This window comes from Hydra vulgaris, chromosome 04 (assembly GCF_038396675.1).
Source record: "Hydra vulgaris chromosome 04, alternate assembly HydraT2T_AEP".
Classification (NCBI taxonomy): Eukaryota; Metazoa; Cnidaria; class Hydrozoa; order Anthoathecata; family Hydridae; genus Hydra; species Hydra vulgaris.
The window spans coordinates 41,072,640-41,088,774 of NC_088923.1; the positions used below are offsets into that span (position 1 = coordinate 41,072,640).

The following is a 16,135-nucleotide window of genomic DNA, read 5'->3' on the forward strand; positions in this document are numbered from 1 at the left end:
TTTTGCATAGCATCCTCATTCCTTATATATATGAACATACTCAAATATGGAGTATATTCTTCATGTTTCAAAGTTGCTTAGCTCAAACATTAAAAAAAGTTGTCTACGGCCTTGATATAATAGGTAAAGTTCCAAAATGATAATGCTTAATAAAGCTTTAAGATATTCATTTTCGGTAGCATTTTGAACCGAGATTCCGGCCGGAACCAAAATCTTAAATAATACCGGAACTGGAACAGAAAACCTAAAAATCCGGTTAGAGTTGTTGCCGGAACCGGAACCGAGTTTCAGTCGATTACTAGTCCTTGGTATCGACGTCTGCAACCAATAAAACAATAACTTTTGACGATTTTTCGCGCTTTATTTTCAAAACATAAATGCAAACTAGTTTCCCGCTATATTTCAGAGCGTAAATGGACAAGCGACGTTAATTCGTAAATAATGAGATTTTAGTTTTTTGAATGTCAGGGATTCAAGTTAAAGTTCTTCATGCTTTTAAACTTAATGGTTTATCCTTAAGAAGGTAGCTAGTTAATATAGTTTATAGACATAATATTTATATATATATATATATATTTTTTAAATTTCTTTTTCAAGAATTGTAAATATTTTTTAAGCTACAGAAACTTAACTGTAACATCCTCTTTTTTTTTAATTGGTACTAGTTCAATTTCAAGTTTCTGTGTTTTAGTCCTTAAATTTAAATTTTTTAGGTAATTAGGTATGTTACATGAAAATTTTAAATTGATTAATTACTAGACTGTTATATATCATTGAGAAGAGCTTTAGTACATATTTTAATGGTGGAAAAAGTTATGAAAATCAAACAATTTTATAAAAAGTTATAAGGTTTTAATTAGTAAATTTTTGATATATGAATTTGTAAAAAAAAACTGTTGTCAAAATTAAGTTTTTCTTTGCATAAATTGTTATAACTTTGTCAATTCTAATCAAAACATCTACAACATAGTATCAAAAGAAAGTTTTAAGAGTGGGCTACTAATTTATAATAGCTTTAAGCAACAGGGCATATTTAGGGGCTAGAGGGGCACCAAATCACCATCTACGCTGTCAAAAAATTCATTTTTTAAAATAAAAAGAGTCTATTTTATGAAAAGTTGTAATTTTTATATACAAGAAACTGTTATAATTTGAATTCAGACCACGGCTAAATATGTAAAGTGTTTTCGAGTTAAGGGTAGATGGTGATGTGATAGTTTAACACAGCTTTTTATCAAAAATGAATAATTGATATAAATATTTTTTATCTTTATTAAAATAAGTAAATCTAATATAAAATACAAAAATTATAATTCACTTCTTTACAACATACACTAATGGTATATACATTGACTTAGGTTGAGGGGCGCAAACTCTTGCCGCCGCCCCTCCCCTGCCACTCCTCCCCCGCCACTCCAACCTATAAAATTAATTTAAATGCAATTTAAAAAAAAATTAAATTAATACTATTTAAAACAAGAGAAATTAGTATAAAATTTATTTATCACATTACAAGATGCATTAAAGTATCTATATTTTCAGTAAATGGAGCATTGTACTGACTCCCCCTTTCATCTAAAATAAAAAGAAAAAACTATATATTATTTTGAAACAAATACTGTAATTAATTTGTCTTGGCTTTTAGTAAATGATAAAAAATTTAAATTTCAACAATGAAACTTAATAATAATCAATGTTAGCGATAAACATGACAAGAATATAAGCCATAGCTGTCTATCATAAAGTTGCAAATAACATCATTTGCAGTTAGGTCACTCTTTTCCTAATCAGCATGGCATGTCACTTACAATTTTTGGTTCTGTAAACTTTCATAGTATTTTAATTTTTTTTTTTGTCACTTAAACCTAGAAACATTTTTTAAAAAGTAAATAAAAAACTGTAAAATAATGAAATGTATCCAATAATTTGTATAAATAGTTTTGCAAACTACAACATTTTTGTAATTTGAAAGACTATTCAATAAATTCCATAACTTTTTTTTTGCATATTCAGTATTAAATCTCTTTTAAAAATCCATTCCATATTTACTATTACAACATTTTAATCAGTGTAAAACATGTGAAAACTAACAAAGGCATAAAAAGTTGACATGTGCACAGGTTAATATGGCGTGTAATGTGTGCGCATGTGACATGTTACATGTGACAGGTTAATGTGGAATGACTTTTATAGTACCTTTTTGCAAGTCACATCACTTGCAGCACCTAATTTGCAAGTCACATGACTTGCAGGAACCTTTTTGTATGTCACACCACTTGTGACACCTTATTTGCAATTCACACTACTTGCAGGTACTTTTTGCAAGTCACAACAATTGCTGTACCTATTTTGCAAGTCACACCACTTGTGGTACATTAATTATATATATGTAAAAAGTATACATTTACACTGCGCGACATAATGATAAGACACCCCAAAAATATATGTAAAACTCTACTATACATTTGTATTTAAAAACTAATTTTTATAGTAAACGAGAGAAAAAGGATTACTAAACTAAACAACATTTAAAAATATTTGTTTCAAACCTAACTCGCATTTTATTATAAAAAACTTTTGAAAATGAAAAATGAAAGAGTGGCTATTTTTTAATTAATTTAGTTTTTTTATTTATTAAAATCTCCCTCAACTTAGACACATATATTCTGACACTATTTCAGTTTCCTACCCTTATCATTTTATGATTTATTTTACAGAGAATTTTATGCTGATTAAGAATCATATAAAAACATAAACCTGAAAATTTGGGGAAAGTACTTCATGTTGAAGTTTTAAAAATTACTTAAAAAAAGCTAATACTCATCATCTTTTTTATACTCGGTTGTGATTAAATTCTGTTCAATTGAATTTAAATAATTTTTAATTTTGATGACAATAAAAACCTGGTTGTGTGTTTAAAAAAAGATTTGATTAATTTGTTATTTAAATGATTAATTTTTAAATAAAAACTTGTAAAAAGACATTTTTAAAAAGATGGCAAAAATTAGCAATTTTAGTGTATTTTTTTTTATCAGTGCATTGTTTTGATGAAAAATGATTGTTTTCTGTAAATTGGATCTTTTTCACAAATTTTTTTATCCAACTCATCCTAAAGGTTGCAAAATTCACCTGTTTTGAAACTGAAGAACCAGCTTTAATCCACTGTAAACATTCTTATTTTAGTTTAGGATCATGATAAGTAGACAATTTTCTGAACAGCTTTTTTATTTGTAATTCTTTTTGTAAAATATGGAATACTCTTTTATCTGAGATGTCTGTTGCATCAGCAATTTTACTCTAAGTCAAACTTGGATCTTTACAAACAATATACTTGCTTAAGGTGATAAGCTGGTAAAAAAACATGAAAAATTAGGATTTTTTTTTTAAACTGTTTTGTATTCAAAATTTATCATAGATTTCAAAAACATATATTGTCATTGTATTTGGTTTATTTTTTGCTTAAAAAAACAAGGTTTTTTTAGGGTATGGTTAAAATTTTGTTTTGAAAATTTTTGTGGTGCACAAAAAATTATTGAAATCGGTCAAATATATTTTTTTCTTTATTTACTTAATTTCTATCTGCATGGGATATCCAGGCCTGTATGGGTTTTCTGCTTTTAAAAAGCAGTTTGGCGGAGTCACCCTAGAAGTTATAGTTTTAAATAACACTTTTACAGATGAACTTTGTTATTTAATAGTGCTTTTATAAAATTTTGTTCAATACGCTTAGTTTATTTTTTAATGCTCTTTTATTTATGATGGCAAATAAAAAGAATGTCGTTAGGAACATAAGAAGAAGAAGAGGTTCAAAAAATTGACACACAGCTTTAAATAATAGTATTCCTTTAGCAGAATCTAACATAAACAATGAACCTTGTCAAGTTTTGTTTTTAGCCAATGGAGAAAAAGAAAGTATGTTTAATCCATCAACTAGTTCTTCAAAATTAAATGGATCAATAAGCAAACTCTTGCATATTAAAACTGACCCTAATGACTTTTTTTTTCTTTTTAACTTTAACAAATTCAAGGAGCTGCTAAGTAAAGTTTGTGCATGTCCTATGTGCAGCAGCAGAGATGTAATTGTTGTCATCAAGATCAAGAAAAAAGAGGGTTTAACATTAAGTTTCAGTTTACATGTTTGAACTGTACCTGGATTCATAATTGTGTTTCTTCTCCTGATATTCAACTTCCAAGTAAAGATAGTCGTGGTAAAAAATCGTCCAAAGTAAATGTAAGATCAGTTATTGTATTTCGTGAACTGGGTAAAAGACATGAAGCACTAAAAACTTTTGCAACTATTATGAATATGCCTGCACCACTAGTCCATTCAGTATATGATGACAATAATAAATTTCTTTTACCTCTTTATATTGACAGTGCTAGGGCTAGTATGGGTGATGCAGCCAAAGAGTTACGGTGTACATTAAAACCTGGTAATATCGAAACCGACATTGTTGATTGTAGAATAAGTTTGGATGGTTCATGGCAAAAGCTTGGCCATTGTTCGCTGAATGGCATTGTCACTGCTATTACGACAGAAAACAAAAAGGTAATCGATTACAAGGTTTTTTCAAAGTTTTGTAAAGGATGTTTAAATTGGGAAAATCGAAAAGGAACTAATGAGCACAATAAATGGATCAAAACGCATGAGTATAAATTGAATCATGCCCAAAGTTCAGGAGCAATGGAATCTGCTGGTGCGGTTGAAATATTTTCTTCATCTATTGAAAAATATAATATTTGGTACTCCCATTACATTGGCGATGGCGATACTGAATCTGAAAATTAAAAAAATTAAAGAATCAAAGCCATATGGTGAAGATTTGGAACCTATAAAATCTGAATGTGTTGGCCATGTTCAAAAGAGACTTGGCACACGGCTCCGCAAACTTCGTGTTGAAAGGTAAAACCTTATCAGATGGCAAAGGACTTAGCGGGAAGGGAAGATTAACTGATAATATTGTTAACAAAATGCAGAACTATTTTGGCATGGCTATTCGCCAAACTCTCTTTCAAGTTGGAATGGTAACAAAAGTACTTCTTTGTATATGATGAAAAAAGGAGTACTGGCAGTATTGTGGCACTGTACAGGTATTAAAGATCCTGGAGTTCGTCACCAGTTTTGTCCCCGCACTAATGATAGTTGGTGTAATTACTGGAAAAATATCAAGCGGTACAAACCATCAGTTAATTTACCAATTGCAGTGAAAACTGCAATCTATCCAAATTTTAAGGATTTACGTAGTGATGATCTTTTAAGTCGCTGTTTAGATGGATCCACTCAAAACCCAAATGAGGCTCTGAAACAAATTGTGTGGAAAAGATGTCCGAAAGATACTTTTGTTTCAAAAACCACTTTAGAAATTGGAGTTGCATCTGCAATAATAAGTTTTAATGATGGTATATCTGGACTTATACGACTTTTTGATAAAATTAAATTGTCTTTTGGAACAAAAACAATTATAGGTTCAATCAAAAAAGACACACTTTGGATTCAAAATATAAATAAAAAATCAACCAAAAAGAGTATGGAAAGAAGAAAATTGATTAGAGCAAAGAGAAAAGGATATTTGGACAAAGAAAAAGAACTAGAAGGAGAGGAATCATACCAACTTGGAAATTTTTGAGATTTTTTTTTTTTTATGTAATGTTTTCTTGGTTTTTTAAAATCTTGTTGTAGGTTTACGAAAACATAGATTTTGGAAGATCTATTTGAGCTTTCGTCTTGAAATTTTCAACACTTGTTTAAATTATAGAGCACTAGTGCCTAAAGCAGAATAAACCTATATACTCAAGTACTTAATGAGAAACCAGTCACTGAGCATCGAACTATTTATCTAAAAAATTCAAAATTAAAAGAATCTTCGCCATTTTGAAACGGTTGATCAATTTTTAAAAATTTTGCTTTAGGCACTAGATAATTATATATTCTTTTACTGTGGCAAATTTCATACTGATACTAGTTATAGATCTCTTAATACCCATGTTTTGCTTTTTACCTTATTTTCAAAATTTTTGCTGACTCATCAAAAAATAGTTAATTTTTTGAAGATTTTTTTTTTTGTAATATTTATTTTTATGATGACTGTTGTGTGTGTTAATTTCAGTTTCAAACAATAAATATTAAACATTCTAGTTTTTTTACCAGCTTAATGATTTCTGGTGTTATTGCACTTTGTACAACCATGTTAAATTTAAAACATTTTGATGCACAGTTGGAAATGAAATAGTGAGTTCCTTTAACACTTTCACCATTTTTAATGAATTTTTATTGCTGATAAACCTTCCAAAACAAAAAACTTATCATTGCACAATGTTTTTTTTTCATTGTAGCAAAATATACTGACACATCAGCTGCAATTAGCTTGTAAACAAAGAATGAATTGAAAAATCAAACTAGAATTTTGTGTGTGTTTAAATTGAATTTGAAGTGTTTAAATAGCATATAAATTTTGATTCTTCTTAAAAGTTAACTCTTTCAAAACTTTTCAACCAACCTGTACTAATATTGACCATTTTTTTCAAAATGTTTTTTTTACACTTTATTTAATCTTTTTGAAAATCTTTTTTTAATCACTTAAACCAGTTTTTGTTTTTATCAAAAATAAAGTTTATTTAAATTTAGTTTTATTTATGACATGTTTTATGACATTGCTTTTTACCTGTACAAACATCAACCAACATAGGGATTAGCGCAAATGAATTTAGATATATCACCTGACAAATTGGGATAGGCAGAATTAAATGTATATACATTGATTGACAAATAGAGTAGGTGTAAACATAAGCATTTGGGTTAAGGTTAGTTTAGGTCAAAATATAGGTCAGAAAATTTAAGGTTTTTTCCTTAAATTTTCTGACCTATATTTTTACAGAATTCTAAATCAGCATACTGTATTATATCATAATCAATTATAACAAACAATGTTCCAACACTCTAGATTCCCAAATCTTTGAAAGTGTCAATGAAAATTTTATGTCCTGTGTTTTTTGGCAAATGTATGCCAAGCTTCAGCATTACTACACACTATTTTGTGGGAATAATTTGCTTGTTGCTAGATATTTTTCTTCTTCAACTAACCTGCACAAAAATTATTTCCATAATTGGTCTATTTTTATACAAATAAACTGTTTGATTTCATCACAATTAGTGTTAACAGATTTTTTTATTTGAAGTTTGTGTGATCACCAATAACTATAAATAATGCTGTGGTAAAAGGTCCTAAAAAATGTTGTCATGGCAGCCATTCCAAATGTTAAGTCTTCTCTAGAATCAATGCTGTGAGGCTTTTTTCAATTATTTAGCTCATGCCATTTATTTATTCTTAGTATCTTTACTAATTATTGTATTATATTCGGTTCAGAAAGTTTATTTAATTAAATTTCTTTACTTATTAATATATTATATTTGATTCAGAAAGTTTATTTAATTCTGGGTCAGAAAAATAAATAACATTAACAATTCATCATTCTATTTTTTTTTTTTTTTTTTTTTTTTTTTTGAGTTGCTTGATTAAAAAGAAAAAATATTGTTAACCATTGTAATGCAACAAAATTTTTAAGTTAAGGGTAAATTGGATTTAGTTTTTTCTTTAGATACAAAATTTTAAAATCTTAATAAATTGCATCAATTTGTTTTTTTATTTTATAAGTGAGGCTTCAAAGTTTCTGATTGAAACATTAGAGAATCTTGATTCAGGTGAAGTTGATACTTGGTTAAGAAGAGTTATTGAAATTGTACAAAAACAACCTTGTAAGATTTAATGTTTTTTTTTTTTTTATCAAGTAAAAAAAAAAAATATTATAAAAAATATTATAAATTTGCATTATGATATAATAGTTTTTCATATTATAAATTTCATTTAAATAATAAATAACTTAGTATAATTTAATATTAATTATAAAATATTTATTGTATTTAATGTCTGACTAAATTTTTATTCTGAAAAGTTTTTTTGTTATAATATTTTTTTTTTCCTCATAGTTTTTCTTTTTACTGTCTTGTCACTAACAGTATCCAAAAATTTGTAAGGCTGTCTTGGTGCAAACAGTTTTAATTATTCTTTTCATGATATTTTAAATATCTTTTTACAGTTTTTATTTTTGTCTTTATATATATATATATATATATATATATATATATATATATATATACATATATATATATATATATATATATATATATATATATATATATATATATATATATATGTCCTAAAGAAATTTAGCAATAATTCTGCTAAATTTCTTTAGGACAGGGGGTACTACCGCCCAAATTTTTTTCATAAAATAGCCCCTGATATATATATATATATATATATATATATATATATATATATAATGTTTATAATAATAATAGTAATAAATAACAATAATAAGAACAGGGCAAGTCTGTTCCCTCTATAGTAGCGATTTTGCCTGATTGTTCGTTGTTGTATTTATTTTTAAAAATATTGACTGCATTGTTTAATATAATTGTGTTTTGCAATTTGTTCCAATCTGGAATAACTCGATTTGCAAAAAAATTTTTATGTTGAATAATTTTTGTCGATTGTCTGGTTAGTTTATGAATTTCTTTTCTTGTTTTACCTCCTGGGCCATGTTGGTTGCTTAATGCACTTTTTCTATTTGGTTGGACCCACTTGATTTTGTTTAATTCTTTTTCAATTTTAAAATACTGAATTAAGTCTCGTTTTTTTCTTCTATTTTACAATGTGTTCCCGGGAAATGTGTGCGGTTTTTTGTCTTGTATGTCCACACATTTTATTTTAGACAACTTGATCACTGCTGTTTGCAAGTTTTATATGTGCGTTGCTGAGAAATGTTTCAAAAACAAAGAAAGTAAAACTAACAAAATAGGAAAGTAAAATAAACTCAAATAAAAAAAGAAAAATAATAATAATTTAAATAATTTGTGTACTGTTTTCATTTTTGTTTCTATAGAGTTGTTGTTATTTTCAGCAACAAACTTCAATAAGTCAAAGCAAAAAAAAACAATTTTAAACTTTAAAAAGAATAATTTACCTATATTTTATTTTATTTTTTTTTTAAAAAGAAGAAAGTGAAAATATAAATAGCCATCTGTTTGTAAAATATATTTGTGTAATTTCAACGCAACATGTATATATTGTCCCTAGTATATATAACAACACAATAAGTATATATATAAAAGTATGCGCGCGCATTACATAGAAAACGTCTATGTAATGCGCGCGCATACTATTATATATAACTTTTTGTATCATATAAGTATATTTGTTTTATTATATGTATACACACATTTAGCATAACTGTCCCCATTTTTTGTTTGTTTTTCTTTTAAATACTGCTGGTCATTTGTTTACTTTGTTACCATTTATCTTTTCTTATTCGTAAAAAAATCTTTTTGTTGTATGTTTCTGAATGATACACATCTCATCACATTCAGATTTCTTATACCATTAAAGTCTTTCAGTGTATTTTTTATGTATATTTATACATAGTTTTTAAGCTTCAATTAGGCCATGTCGTCTGCACATAGCCTTAGTTGTTTCATATTGCCTTTCTTTTCCTGTACATTTTTTATCCCTAATATTATAATGGAAATGTTTCTTTTTAACACTCCTTAAAAAACAAAAAAATTAAAGAGGTTGGTCTCAAACCATTGACTCTCCATTTACAAAGTTTATGCCTAATCCAAATGAGCCAAAGGTGCGTATAAAATAAATCTAATTATAATGCAAAAAGTTATTCACAAAGTATACGCATTTTATACATAGACGTTTTTATAAAGGGACAATATATACTTGTTACATTATACAAATACATTTTACAAACATATTGCAATTAATATTTTCACTTTCCTCTTTTAAAAAAAAAAGTGAAACGAAAATCATTCTTTTTAAAGTAGACTTAAGACTGTTTTTTTCTTCTTTGCATTATCTAATTTTGTTGCTGAGAATAACAGCCACTCTAAAGAAACAAAAATTAAAACAGTACACAAATTATTATAATTATTAATTTATTTTAATTTTTTTTCTATTTAAATTTCTTTTTATTTTCTATTTTGTTAATTTTGCTTTTTCTGTTTTTGAAACTTGGTTTTTTCCACAAGGATTAATATATAAAACTTGCAAACAGCCGTGACCAAGTTGTCTAAAATAAAACACTCGCTTGTGGTAATACAAGACAAAAAATGCACACGTTATCTGGGAAGGGAAAGTTGAGACTAAGTATTTTTATAAGTTTGGTAGCTCTTAAACTTTTTTGATTTGAAAATGTCTTTTTTGAAGTACAGATTCCATACTGGTTTGCAGTATTATTTTTTTTTAGTTTATGAATATTCAAGTTTTCAAGCTGTGGTCTAATTTATGCTGTATAGAGATTTTGGTAACCAAGAAAAAAAATAAGCTTTGTTTGTTATTATTTGGATATGGTTTGACCGTATGAGGGTATTGCTTAGTAAGTTAATTCCAAGGTCTCATTCAAGATATGTTTCATCAAGTGTAATTCTTTTTCCCTTAAGAGTTTTCCATTATGAATTTCTCACTGTTATTTATTATGTTTTTGATTTTTTGATTATTTCCTATATGAGTTGTCATGAATTTACATTTTTTGCTATTGGAGCTCATGCTCCTATTTTTTGACTATTTTACTAATTAATCGATTTTGTTTTTTCCCAGGAAATGAAAGTGACCAAGTTGTCTAAAATAATATTTTAGACAACTTGGTCACTGCCATTTGTAAGTTTTTTTATATTAGGCAGTTTCACAAACAAAGACAGGAAAACTAACAAAATAGCAAGTTAAAATAAATTCAAATAGAAAAAAAACAACTAATAATTTAAATAATTTGTGTACTGTTTTTTATTATTCTTTCTTTAGAGTGGTTGTTAATTTCAGCAACAAAACAAAATTAGATTAGGCAAAGCAAAAAAAATAAAAAGTTTAAAATCAACATTAAAAATAATGATTTTCCTTTATTTACCTTTTTTTTAAAAAAAAGAGGAAAGCGAAAATATAAATTGCTATCTGTTTGTAAAACATATTTGTATAATTTTAATGTAACAAGTCTATGTAATGCATTCGTATACTTTTAAGTATAACTTTTTTGATTATGTGATTATATTTGTTCATAAGTATACTCATGTTTGAATAAGGCATTTAGTTCATTAGCAAAATTGCCGTGGTTCAAATCCCACCTCTTCCCAATTTTTTTTCGTTTTTTTACCTACCTCTTCCCTTTTGGTCTACTATGTTATTAGTGAAATATACGTATACAATTATTATATATAATTGCATAACAATTAATAATAATTATTATTAATAATTGTTCACCGATAACATAGTAGACCAAAAGGGAAAGGGCAGTTAGAACTAAACACACAGAGCCAAATGTTAAAAAGCAACAGGTAACCAAAATTACAAGCGCCAAAAGATTAGGGATAAAAAACATGCAGGAATAGAAAGGTAATATGAAACTATTAAGGCTATGTGAAAAATGTGTAGACAGCATGCCTAATTGAAGCTTAACAACTATGTATATATATGGAGTTGCAAAACGTGTTCTTTTGGCGTTTTTGGTGTTGTTTTGCTTTATTTAACAATTTTTCAGTTTTTATTTGGCAGAAATCTTGGAATAGTTTTCCTTTATTCTACTATATTTTTAGTATATGACCATTAAAAGCACAATTAGATGTATAAATACCATTTTAAAGTTTTAATAAAAAATTAAATAAGCTTTAAGTTAGTTATATATATATTCATACTGTATGGAAATGTTAATTTGTCATGTTGTACTAACAATTGTGATTGTAACTCTCATTATATATAGAAACTATTCTTATCCAATAAGAAAGTTACCATTTTAATTTTGATAATATAAATATATTAGTATATAATACCATACAAATTTAATATCAGAATCTATTGAAATTGTTTACTTATTTGAGCATTTGTATATTGTGTAGTAATATAGTTTTACATTTTTTGTTTGTTATTTTTGTCAAAAAAAAAATATTGCTATTAGGCCCTTAAAAAAAAAAAACCCTATACTGAACTTAATTTCAAGAAAAATTTAAAAATTTTGAATTATTATTTATGGAGTTTCCCAGACCACCTCATCTGATGATTCGTGATGTATTTATTTATAATTTATTTTTTTATCTGGATTTTTTTGTTAATTACATGATTTATTTATCTGGACATTTTCATATAGTACTATATCAGAACACTTGCAGAATTTTTTAACATCTTTCGTTTTTCAAGTTCAATTTTTAGACATAATCTTATGCCAAAAAGAATGTTTAACTTTTTCCATTTGCTAATTTGGTTCAGAAGTTTAAATAAATGGGTGACTAAGGTTTTTTTTCTGCCCCCTGTATGGAGAGCTTAATCATAATTGATTACCAGCAAGAAGAACAGAAAGAAATCACTCAATAATTTAAAGATATCCTATCTCTTTATAGATATATATATATATATATATGTGTGTGTATATAGAAATTACAGTGCTTTAAAACCCATTTAGAGCAGCCATGGCGCAGTGGTTAGAGTTCTGGCTATGAAACCAGAGGTCCAAGGTTTGACGCCAGCTCTAGCTCAAGTGATATTGGTACGGAAGGAGGCGTGAACTTCTTGTTAAATGCTCTACCGTGGTGCTCTGTGATAAGACTGTAAGGACTTCTGGGAGCACCTAAAATAACTACCAAAAAAAAAAAAGATAGAAAATCACAACTCAAGTGTTTTTAATATGGTGTGGTTATCTTTTGAGTTAATCTATTTTTAGATCCTATTGCAGAAAAACTACAATTTTTATATCAGAAATAAAAAACATGAATTTCTATAATTTTTTTGATATTTTTATTTAAAAATATTTTTTTTAATAGATTTATATAAAATTTCACTTCATTTGAGTACTAAGTTGACCTTTTTAATGTAAACATTTTTTAAACAATATTAGGGACCTGTCGAATAGAAAATGAGTTTAAGCATGAACTTAATATTGGACAATTAAACTTAAATTAGACTTTAATTATTCACAAAAGATAATCACTACACATAAAAATAACTGAGTACTGTTTTTTATCTAAAGGATGGCTGGGGGGGGGAAGGATTATATATTATTATTATTATTTTATATATATATATATATATATATATATATATATATATATATATATATATATATATATATATATATAAATATATAAATAAAGCTTTTAACATAGTTCGGTATGCTGGTCTTCCTTATGAGCTTGTTTAATATTAAGTATATATGAAAGTTTTTAAGATTATCAAAACATTTTTTTTTCTAACTGCTTTATTAAAGTCATCCTCGAAGGCCAACAGTCTTATTTATTTCCAGTATCTTCTGGGGTACCTCAGGGTTCTATCCTTAGTCCTGTTTTATTTTTTATCTACATTAATGATTTTCCTGACAACCTTACATTTAAAGTAGCTCTTTTTGTTGATGACTCAACTTTTTACTCCTGTCTTGACAAAAAATCTTTTCTTTTTGATTACTTAGAACAGGCAGCCAATCCTGAATCTGATCTTCCTTCTGTAACAGATTGGGGTTCACAAATTTTAACTCCAACAAAACTCAGTTATTTACTGCAAACAACTACCACAATACTGTCAACATTTCAATATTATTAAATAGCAGCCCTCTCACTAAGTCCTCTTTTTTATATCTTCTTGGATTATCATTTAATACTGACCTTCATGTAAACAAAGTATACAATCGATTTCTAAATTAGCATCCCTTAATTATTGTCATTTTCTTACCCTTGATTCCATTCTTTACCTGTACAAATCTCTTATTTGTTCCTGTATGAATTACTGTTCTCATATTTGGGCTGGTTTTCTAATGATGCTATTTTTCTTCTAGACAAGATCCAAAAATGCATTGTAAACATAGTTGTAACCGCTCTATCTGCTAAGCTTGAGCCTCTTTCTCATAGTCGTAAAGTTGCATCTCTTTCTCTTTTCAACAAATTCTATCATGGTTGCTGCTCAAAGGACTTATCATCTCTAGTTCCATCAACAAAAAATCATTCTCACTTGGCTTGTCATTCAGCTAAGTCTCATTCATTTCCTGTATCTGTACCTGCATACTCTAAAAACTTTTATTTGTCTGGTTCTTTTACCTGCATTTTAACCCTTTGTAACACTCTTTCATCTTCATGTTTTCTTGATTTGTACAACCTATTACTCTTTAAGTCTTCTTTCAACTGTTTCCTAGCTCTATAACTCTATTCTTTTTTTTCTTAGTAACTCTCAACTTAATAGTGATTTATTGCAGTTTTGTTGGAAGTAAATCAGAATAAATATATATATATATGTATGTATGTATATATATATATGTGTGTACATATATATGTGTGTGTGTGTGTGTGTATTTATATTTATATATATATATATATATATATATATATATATATATATATATATATATATATATATATATATCTATATAAATGTATATGTATGTATATGTATATGTATATATATATATTAATTGTTAAATCTAATTAAAATAATAAATGCAAAAAAAAAATGTTTATTGTGTCAATATATAACACTAAAACCAATAAAGATAAAATTGAGGAAGATAAAATTATCTAAGAAGTTTTTATGCAGGACTGCTTCAACCATGTTAACCTTCAAGCATAACAAAATAAAAATAATTTCAGAATTATTTGTCCTATTTAAATTAGAAGTTAAAATATGAACTAAGATATTAAAACAGACTCCTGCGTTTTTTTTCCAAAAAATGGACCAAAAAAACAAGAACCAAAATAACGCGTCACATCTCTCTATATATATGTTTGCGCCTTACTTAGAAAATATACTGAAAGGCTTAAATAATATAAGAAATCTGAATGTGAAGAGATGTGTATCATTCAAAAGCATACAACAAAAAGTTGTATGCTTTTGAATGATACACATCTTTTTAAATCTTTTTATATTTTGAATATAAAAAGATTTATTATATATTTTATATATAATAAATCTTTTTATATTCAAAATATAAAAAGATTTATTATATATAAAAAAGAAAAGATAAATGGTTACAAAGTAATTTTATGACCATTAATTAGTATTTAAAAGAAAAACAATAAAAAAAGGACAGTTGTGGGATTTGATCAATGGAAATTTAGTGTATGAAGTAAATGCCTTATCCTGGGTTTGTTCTAGCACACTATGTTAGAAAATTTGAATTGAATTGGTCTTAGAATTAAATAAAGGTTGGCCATTTCCTTTTTATTGACCTCCTTGAGAATTCTGTTTAATTTCTGGAAAATTGAAATAAAAATTGTTAGTAAATGGTTTGAGTAGTAATTCAAGATTTCATTTTTTGATGCTGTTATTATTTCTGAGTTAACTTCTTATTGTGATTAAGGCGAACAATATAAGTATCCTTTTATTTTTATTTGTTACCATACTGCTTTAATTTCAGTATTTACTAGATTCATCAATTACATCAATAACCGGACTTTGACATCCCTACCTCTTATAAACTTTATATTTAAATCAAATAAACTATAACATTGTAACACACTAAAATAATAATTTGTTGGCGTGGTTGCAAACTTATCAGAAACTGTTTCTAATATTTATTAATAAAGCATTATTTAGTTAGTATCAAGTACTTTTCCAATTATTCTGAGCAAAAAAGCCTCAGTATAGTGCATTCAATATAAAATTATAATATTAATTGGGGTTGTGGATTATATCTTTGTTCCATGCTTTTGTTGCACTTGTTAAGCGTATTTTAAAATGCAATTTTTTCAATATACACAACTTTAGGCATTTTCTTTTCTCAATTGAAATTTTTTGAATCATCTGTTACACTCTTTCCAAAGTTTTTTACTCTTAGCTCTATCCTTTCCATCTGTAACTACTAACACTCTACATGCTGATACCAAATTGTCTGCATTTTTACTCTCTAAACTACCCTCTATCTTCTATCTACCTCTTTACTCTTCAAAGTACCCTCTATCTTTCATGTCCAAACTACCCTCTATCTTCTATGTCCAAACTACCCTCTATCTTCTATGTCCAAACTACCCTCTATCTTCTATCAGATACACTCCTTATTTCAAATTTCTGTTTAAGTTCAATGTTTTTTTTCTTAGTTTGAAAAATCTGAC

The 16,135-nt window shown here is 26.9% G+C and overlaps 1 protein-coding gene across 2 annotated transcripts in view; it reads left to right on the forward strand.

Annotated features, from left to right (window-relative positions):
* The first annotated feature begins 355 nt into the window (after positions 1-355).
* Positions 356-16,135, forward strand: part of LOC100197376 (DNA polymerase epsilon subunit 2) — a 72,944-nt gene continuing 57,164 nt past the window's right edge. The window contains exons 1-2 of one of the 2 annotated variants that reach the window (XM_065796363.1): positions 356-523; positions 7,653-7,753. In XM_065796363.1, coding sequence (XP_065652435.1) covers positions 462-523; positions 7,653-7,753 — 163 coding nt within the window. In that variant the 5' untranslated portion in view covers positions 356-461. The remainder of the gene's footprint in view (positions 524-7,652; positions 7,754-16,135) is intronic. The other variant, XM_065796364.1, reaches the window with a different exon arrangement.